At 27.2% G+C, this 9954-nt stretch overlaps 1 protein-coding gene across 2 annotated transcripts in view; it reads right to left on the bottom strand.

Annotated features, from left to right (window-relative positions):
* The window catches only part of LOC136087530 (zinc finger protein 830-like), a 54357-nt gene extending 46783 nt beyond the window's left edge, over positions 1–7574 (bottom strand). The window contains exons 1-2 of one of the 2 annotated variants that reach the window (XM_065810490.1): positions 7417–7574; positions 6582–6681 (exon numbers count right to left, since the gene is read on the bottom strand). In XM_065810490.1, coding sequence (XP_065666562.1) covers positions 6582–6681; positions 7417–7508 — 192 coding nt within the window. In that variant the 5' untranslated portion in view covers positions 7509–7574. The remainder of the gene's footprint in view (positions 1–6581; positions 6682–7416) is intronic. The other variant, XM_065810491.1, reaches the window with a different exon arrangement.
* Positions 7575–9954: the final 2380 nt, after the last annotated feature.

The raw sequence follows: 9954 nt of genomic DNA on the forward strand, positions 1-9954 counted from the left end.
AAGTTTTATTTTCAAATAATCTTTATTCTTGTTAATAATATATTAAATATATATCAAAGATGATTGATAAATTTATTTAATTTTTATTTTTTTTAAATTTTTTTTTTTTTGCATTTACAAAGTACACACAAACTAATGATAAATCCACAACAAAATAAACTTTTAAATATGCATATACATGTTTTTAATATGCAGACAAACATTACTTCACTTTAAGGAAAATAAGAAAATTTAAAAAAAACCAAGCATGCAAAATTTTATTTATATTGAATGCAATTGCTTTAAACTTTTAATGTTATTGCTAATTACTTAAAAGAAACCATGCCTAAACATTACGATTGTTTTCTTCAATAAAATAAAGTAATCATAATGTTTAAGCACAGTTACTTTTAATGTAATTGCAAAAGCATTAATGTAATTACAAAACATTCATGCTAAAACATAATTACTTTCTTCAAGAGCATACTTAGTTACTTTAGTTACTTTATTTTACTTTAAAAGTATTGAAAAAAGTAATTAAGTTTTAACATGGGTTTTTTAAAAGTCTCAGAAATTAATTGTTTTTATTTTAAATGTGTGTTTAATCTCTGAAATTAATTGTTTTTATTTTAAATGTTTATTTAAATGAAACACTATCAATCATAAAATTATTTGGAATAAAAATTGCTAAAGTTTTGAAAAATCTTAATCAAATGCCAACATTTGCATAAGCAAATGTAAAGAAACGTGATATTTTCTTTTTCTGTCTGTTTTTTAACAAGTGTGCGCATGTTTGTCGATTTGTCTTACCCTGTATCCTATTAACTTTATAATAAAATTTAAAATTTGCACTGCAAAGTTTTATCAAATTTCATGGCACTTTTAAACAGCCTAATTTACTTACATTTTTAAACATCGTTTTGTGTTTTTTTTTCTGGTTTTTCTACTATTTATTTTGTTATTCTTTAAAATTTTTACTTGTTTAGTTTAATTTTTGTTAATTTAGTTCAATTTTTTTTTTTAATTTAACTCTTTTTTTAGTTTATGGATGATTTATTTTAATTTAAGTTTGCTATGTTTTTTTAGTGTCTGTTTTTAAAAGCGCTAATTATCAAAACTTGCAAAGAGCCGAGGCCAAGTTGCCAAAACAAAGTTTGATATGCGCGGGCATATAAGGTGTGCGACCGCACGTCTTTTACACGAAGACTTGAGAATGCATCATGTTAATCTAACTAGAATATTATTTTTCCAGCAAAATATTACTTTTATAAGTAAGATGAAGATGAAAATGATCTAACTACCATACCATTATTAATGATATGGTAGTTTAAACATTTTGAGATCTGATTTAAATGGTTTATTGCAAAACAACACTCTTTCTGAGGTGGTTTTAATATGCATGTCAAAACAAATTGAAAAAGCTGTTTTCCATTATTTTGATATTCTGTGGAACTAAACAATTCTTTGGATCTCTAAAATATATACAAAGCTTTTGCGATATAGAATTTCAGCCTCACTCATTATTGCTGAAAAGCAACTGAGTGGGATTTTCTTTTAAAGTTATAAATCAAAGTGGCAAAACGCTGGCTGATTGTAATCTGCTATTAATTTTAATTTTTTATTGAACTTTAATAAAAATATTGAACAATCAATCGACAAAACCAATTGAATAAAACCATTTATCTATGTCAATTAATTAAATCTCACGTTATCCTTGCTGTATATAGTGAGCAACTAAGTGTAGAAAATAAACATTCCTGCTTGTTTTTTAAATATGGAACATTTGGAAGTGGAAAAAATTAACAAATATTTGTTTGCTGAAACCAACAACATTGGTACTAAATCAGCTACAGTGACATGGACAAATGGCTGACATAGCAGCAACTTTTCTTACAAATGGAACTATTTGATTAACTTTTCAAACTTTCTGTCACAATATTGGATAACAGCAGATGTAACATAACTCTATAGAGAAATACTTTTTAAGACAAGTATTTTTTTGCTTTACAAGACATCGATAATACCCAAACATGCCTTACAAGTAACTTATTAAAAGATGTTTGCAACAACTGTTTAGAGGAAAAGCCTAACTTTTTGGTGAAGACTTTAGCCAAATACTACCTGTTGTGAAGAGGCAACAAGCTGAAGTTGTAAAAGTATGTATAAAATGCACTCTACAGTGTCAATGGCTGCAGAAGTTAGCACAAATTGAAAATATGAAATACATGATGAGAAGAGAGAATTTTCTAATGCCTACAAAAATTTGATAGTGAAACAATACCTTTCAAAGAGGAGGATTCTTATGAAGGATGTATTGAAATATCGCACCAATGAATTGATAGAGAAAACAAGTTTAGTTTTTGAAAGATATTTGGATATACTAAACAAGATAATAATGCATGTCATTTTAACGCAAGTATGTCATTTTAATGCTGTCTTATGATGATTGTCACCGTCAAATAATAGAGAAGTGCTTGGAAGCAGTACTGACTAAATAAATGTCAATATTGACTGGGAAAAGTCAAAACTTACTTAACTACTAATTAAATTGAGACTGACATCACAAATTAAATTTTTTTGAACAGCTTAAATCATTCAGGTACACTTCTTTGTTGTTTAAAATGGGTTGTGTTATTAAATTACTTAGAAATTTAGATCTTAGAGCTGAGCTATGCAATTGTACTTAAACGAAAATTTGTGCTCTTTAAAATATACTTTTGTAAATATTTTGTAAAAATGGTTATAAAAAACAGGTATAAATGGGTTATTCCTTGAACTCAGTTGACTCTAACAAACTCTAATTTACCTTTAGTTCTTAAACGTCACCAGCTTTTTGTAATTTGGAGAACTCAATGATAATCAATTAAAGTCAAAGTAAATCATATAATAGGGTTAGCGTATACCTTTTAAAACCATGTTTCTTTTAGGGCCAATTACATTATAAATGATTTACTTTGACTTTATGTGTTTAAGTACAAGAGCTTTCAGTAGTTTAATTGATATTGAGTACACATCCAATTGATATTGAGTACACATGGTCTTGACATGTTTTTTATAGGTGGTGTTACCAGGTAACAAGTAGAGCTAGGTTTTAATCCTAGCCAGCAAAATGTTACTATATAGTGGTGTTACTTGACAGCATTTAGTGTCAAGCAGTGTTACTTTTCCTAGACTGTGATACTTTTTACTTTCTGACAATATAGTAATAATGAACAATATAAAACAATGTGTTGTAACATAAAACATAAAACAATGTGTTGTAAATAGTGAGCATTATTAAGACTTATTAACTTCTTTTTTAAAATTTGACAACCTGTATATGGCTTACAAATTTGGTTTGATAACTGATGTTAAAAAGTCTTTTATGTTGTTAGCTAAATGCTAGGTAATATTAAAACAAAGCACAACTAAATAGATTATATATTACAGGGCTCGGATTAACGTAAAAAAAATCTAATCTCGATTTTTTTGTTGCTCATAACCCCTCCTCCTACACTATGCCAGAGGGGAGGGGGCATTATTTATTTTAACTTATAACATTATTTATTGTAACTTAATAACATATTTAATAAGCCTTTTTTTTGCATAAGATGTCATAACATTTATGTTCAGCAGTTGTAAAGTAGCTTTAGTTATAATTTACATTATTACTATTATTATATTGCATTAAATCTATCGGCTGTATTTTTGTAAAATCAATGAACTTGATATAATCTTCTTTTAATTAATTATTTCATTTTCTATTTTATTTACATATTTTAACAGTAAAAAAAATTATTTAAAACTCTAACAAAACAATCTATAAATTTGAAACAGTTATAAAAAACTGTTAAAAATGACTCTACTATGGGAGACTACCTGCAGGTAGAAAACTTAAAGTACACAAACCCAGTGCAGTTCACAATACAAGATTCATATCGCATTCTATATTTATATATCTTAAAAATGGAACTCTTTTCTGATACATTTATCATGTATGATGCTGAGTGAATTTTGATCCATCGCATCTTTTTTATTCAAAGCAATTTCTCTGCTCAAGGATTTCAGTGTTTGCTCCAGTTGATGGCTTTAATTTTTATTTTGCAATGAACTGGTATCAGAAAGAAGATTCAGATATTGCAACTGCAGTTATTTCATGAACTAACTTTCATCTTTAGTATTTAATGGAAGAGCTTGTAATTTTATCTTTATTTAATGAAAAATAGTCAGAATTCACAAAAACAATAATGGCAAATAAAATTTAAATACCACAAGACCAATTTTTTAATTGGGAAACCATCATTTCCGACATTAAACTAGTCAATATTTATTTCTATTTTAATTTAGTCTATTTTTGTCTCCTTGATTATATAGGACTTGAAAAATTTCAAAAATGGCTCCAGATGAACCCGCAAGACTGAAAACTCTTCCAAGACTATCAAATAGCAATATACTTAGTTTTCAAATTGGAGATATTAAAATGATTGCATCAGAAAAGTAATCAAGCTTATTGACAATTTTGGTTGCACATGGTGGACAAGCAGACATTAAAAAATGCAGTCATAGAGGTCACATTTGCCTTTCGCACAGCAGTTCATGATATGAGCTTCAAAACATCTGACAGTATTTTGAAATTAATCCTAAACTTTTTTGAACCAAGTTTGATGCTGTAAAAACCCAATATCAAGCATAATTTTTAACTTTCTGGCATACCTTTATTGCTAAAATGCTTATATGTTGACTAAAAGAAGACACCTTTTTTAAGCATTTCTAATGACACATCAAATAGAAAAAAAGTAAAACTACCATTAGTTGTTGTCAGATACTTTCGCTACTGGAAGGTGTCAATGTGAAACTACTGGAACTTGAATCTCTTGATGGTGAATCTGAAAAAATGATTGATAAGCTAATTTCAACCTTGCAATGTCATTTTTATCAATGATACTGATAAAAAATTTGCTTTTTGTTCTGACAAGTGCATCATAAACTTTGGTGAACAGAAGAACATAGAAGGTGTAAAATTATTGTTTACAACCAGCTCAATTTTGAACTTGATGTCAACAATTGCATTGGATCTGTCTTTGATAGTCTGCCAATAGAAATTCAAGCTCTTGTTTTATATATTCATATTGATCAATCTTCTCAATTCCAGTAACTAAGAAAAAGAAGTTCTGCAAATTTGTAAATGTGGAATATAGGAAAACAGTCTAGCAAGAAAATACTAGAATTCTTTTTTCTGTTGCTGGTAGTTGAAAATATTTATACATATATATATATATATATATATATATATATATATATATATATATATATATATATATATATATATATATATATATATATATATATATATATTATTATTAGAAAATCACTTAACAAAAATTTTTTCCATTTGTCACTGTGTTTCATCAACAAAGATTCATCAGAAATTTTGTTAAGTGATTTTTTACTAATATATAATTGCTCTGTTCTTTTAAGAACATTGAGCACTCTATTGTGTAGAATACTTTTTATAGTTGTTTAAATATATATATATATATATATATACATATATATATACATATATATGTATATATATATATATATATATATATATTATATATATATATATATATATATATATATATATATATATATATATATAACATTATAGTAATTTTGTCTCACAAGGAACAAAACAATTGCTAAGAAAACTTAGTAACCAGGATATTAATACATTTATGACAATGGTAAATTCCTCTTATAGACAATATATTTCTTATATTGAACTGTGGGAAAACAGTTTTGGTGGTGCTGTGTTCACACAAGTAACATACTAGAGTAGGAGGATATTGAACCATCAAACCATCTGCTAAAGCTATAAACAAAATACATTCTTTAAATGATCAACAAAAATTTAATATTGGTTGTTTTATGAAATGAGATGTGAAGAGTAAAATCTTTTTTTTTTTGCAACAAAAAAGGAAAAATGGAACTCATTAAAGATCCAAATAGCCTTTGTTGACAAATTGATTCAAACATTTTCAAGAAAAAGACATTGATGTACCTAATTTAGTAAAAGTTAATGAATACATTTTTTGTAAGGTATGTAGAGGTTACAACCCTCTCTCAACTCTTTAACTCCAAAACAAGAAACTTGACAGAAAAGGGTGCTGCGTGGAAAAACAAGTTGATATACATAAAACATGAAATACATTTTATAATTAATTTTCTTTTTCAATTGAAAAAAACTAATAACTTTCTAATTAAAAAAACAAACTTCAAGCAGAAATCAACTTTGTCTTTCAGTAAACTTTATAATCTCAATTTTGATGAATATTTACCAGTCATAAATTTCGTGCATACTAGGAACATCTGCAGCTGTTGAGTGTACTTTCAATCATAAACATATTTGGTCAAATGACCAAGGCCTTTTGGAGAAGTCTACTGTACAGGTATAACTGTACTGAAAATTGAACTTTGCTATTACTTTTTTATGAAAAACGTAAAATAATTGAAACTTGCTAGAAAAACTGCATTCTAGCAAGAAGTAATTTAATAACAGTTAATAAATTTTATTTTGTATTTCTTTTGTTAGACTTATAATAAAATTTAAGGCATTAGCTCAACAGAATTTTAACTACCTCTTTGTGTTTCCTACTCTGTAAATGAGTATTCCACATAATTTCATTTTTAACAGTTAAATCACAAACAATACACACAATTTGATCTAAATTATTATATCTTTTTAAGTTGAAGAAAAATATTGAACAATGATTTACAAAATAACAAAATAGTAAAAAGTCTTTTTTTAAATTTAATCAAGCAAGATATAATAACTTAAAAGTTAGTCTCTTAAAAAACAACCTAAAGAAAGCTTATATGTAAATACATTCCATATTATATCAAGGAGATATCATTTTAAATGCCATCATTTTACCAAAAATTAAAGTTTGATGAGTAGTACATACTTTTTAATATTATGAAAAAATAACAGAATAACCTAATTTCCTAATATATTTAGCAACTTTTGAGAATTTTAGTAATGGTTCTATATGCCACAATGTCATAAGGACCTAGACAGTGCAATACTAAATAATAATCATATTTATCAAATTAAAATTTCCATGAGATTAGAGACATAAGACTGAAAGAAAAATAGAGTAGGTGGTTTTTAATAATAATAAATTGATAACTTAAATATATTTCAGATCATTATTCAGATATGTTCTTTTGAAAATCAGAAAACAAACTTATCTTGGAGTAAAGACTACATTCTTATGGTAACTAAAATTTATCAATAGATTTTTTATCTGATGTCTTTTTTTTTTCCCTTGAGGTTAAGTATATTTTTTAGTAGATGTTTTGAAGAAAAAAAGTTTGGTTTTTTGCAAAAATAAATTCGTTACCAGATGTGTTTATTAATACCGTATTGTTACAACAACCAATAAAGTAAAAAATTACTTTAGGAAAAGATACTTTGCTAGTGGATGATTAATTTTTTTAACACTGCCAGCTGCTTTTTGCAATTTCATTAACTTTCGAAGTTCATCAGCTCTAGCAGCAGCCATTTTTATATATTTTTTTTATTTCGAAAAACGAGATGTATACCTTATCGCGTAAGTTTGGTCACTATGTAACTTCGGTAGAAAACTCTCTTGTCAACGTTTAGCATCCTTCGCGTCCGCTAACTAGTAGATAGGCTACAAAATTACCACAGCGAAGTGCATTTACATCAACTGATTTAAATAAGGGTAGTCGCATGAGTGTACATGCATTATGTACAACAATAGACTTGCAAATAAAAAGACGTGGACACCTTCAGAATAGGAGTCGTTAAGAAAGCTCAGGGCCGACGATACAGGTTTCAAAGGGGAGGAGCACAATCTTCAACTTTTAAATAAAGTTCTCTATAATTAGAATTTTGTTTGAAAAAAAAAAAAAGGTCTTCTAGAAAAAAGATGGGAAGCACGTGCCCCCGGCTCCCCTTGTATCAGGCAAAAGCCAAAATTTTTAAAACCAAGGCGAACCGTTTCAAGACCAAGGCCTCAATTTTCGGCCTTAAGGCAAGGCCAAGGACTAACAACCCTGGCTTCAGGCATTTAAGCATAAATAAATTTAAAAAAAACGTTTTTTTGTTACTTAGATGCTCAAAGAAATCCAAACGGTCTTGTCGCAGTGCACTGCGGAAGAGCATTTAACTAAGAAGTTTTTTCCTAACCTTATAAATGTTGGTTTCAGGAAGTTCCTTCCTTTTATAATGTCCTCCTTCCTTATTAATGTTGCTTATTTAGTGAAAATTGTTTTGATTCTGAGCCAAAAATCTAAATAATTTGCAATTTGCTGAAATTGTTTGTTAGCAAAACAGCAGTTTTAAAATAATAAGCATAATGTATTTCAAAACTTTCCTACCAAATTAGAAAAGAGTATCCTATCGAATTTTCAGAAAATGACTTCGTTGTTCCAATAACTCATCCTAAATTAAATTCTTTCCAAATTCTACAACTTATGCATTTCTGTAATATGTAAGTCTCATTGCATGCACGGTAGCACATAGCTTTGTGATAAGAAATATAAAAAAAAAGATATACTAATAAAGAATATTCATGTCAGTGACGGATCCAAGGAAGGGGATTAGAAGTATGCATCCCCACAACAACCACCAGAATCTGAAAAAGTCCTAAAAAAATTTTAGAGATACAGGAACTTTTTTTCTTCTAAGAAGACGCAAATGTGATACAAAATACAAAAATATTTTAACATCCCCCTACCACCATCACCAAAAATTCTTGGATTTCTTGGAACTTTTTACTAAATTTTACCAAATATAGTTCTCAATGGCTACTTTATTTTTATTAGTTGTGTTATTTTTTTAGTATTGTTTGAAATGATATAATCTGAAAGAAAAACGCTGTTAATTAGGTTTATTAATAATATTAGTAAATGTAAATGTTATAAAATTTTATTTGCATTTTTCTCTCTTGCACAATTTTTCATTTTCTGGAAAAGATTACAAGAGTAATATTTATCCAATTGACTTGAACTTTTGAAATAAAAAGATAAAGAAAAAATTTCTAAGATAAAGAAAATAATTTTTTTTTAATGTTTTGGGGTCAGGAATTTATCCTAAATTTAGACTTATAGAAAAAGCTTACGAACCTTCAAAATTAAAAAAATATCCTATAATTTTTTTTATTTCAGGACATTTATCTACTTAAAGGGTATACAACTGTAAAGCATTAAGACTTGATATATTTAAATTTGAGGTTATATATCCAAAAACATTGTATTTTGGGGGACTAAAACCACTTAAATTTACCCATAAAGGTTGTTTTTTTAATTGCTATTTATCATGTTTAAAATAAAAAAAGTCAATTAAAATAATGTTAAAATAAACAATTATTTTTTTGTCAGTCTACCGCCTTAATAAACATGTAGTTCTACAGACCAGAATAAAAACAGATTGTCTACGAACTCGTCACGATAAATCTATCCCGGCCTAATGAAAGTTCATTTTTTTTAAATTACAATTTTTGTCAAGTTTTAGAATGTATATTTACAATAAAAAATATGACTTTTAAGTGATTAATTGTGGTTCTTTGTACTCCAATGTCGTCAGACCTAGACAATGTGATCCAACAAATATTCATGTTCATCGAACCAAAGTTTCCATCGGATTAAAAGTATAAGACTGAGAGAAAAAAAAATTAGGTGATTTTTCAATAAGTGATGAAGTCTAAAAATATTTCAGATTCAGAAATATCATAATAGAAGAACCACTCATTTGGCTATTATGCACAAGTCCAAAAAGCAATGAGTTTATTTGGACTGAATCAATGTTTGTTCATAGATATGTTTGTTTATGAATTGACTTATAGTGGAATTATTGTAAACATTAACTTTGATAAATGTGATTTTTTTAATGTTGTAGATGAGTTGAAGTAGTTTTATAAAAAGTGTATTTTATCTCAATAATAAATAGTACATTTCATGTATTTTTACAGTTTTATAAGAAGA

The sequence above is a fragment of the Hydra vulgaris genome, chromosome 11 (genome assembly GCF_038396675.1).
Source record: "Hydra vulgaris chromosome 11, alternate assembly HydraT2T_AEP".
Taxonomy (NCBI): Eukaryota; Metazoa; Cnidaria; class Hydrozoa; order Anthoathecata; family Hydridae; genus Hydra; species Hydra vulgaris.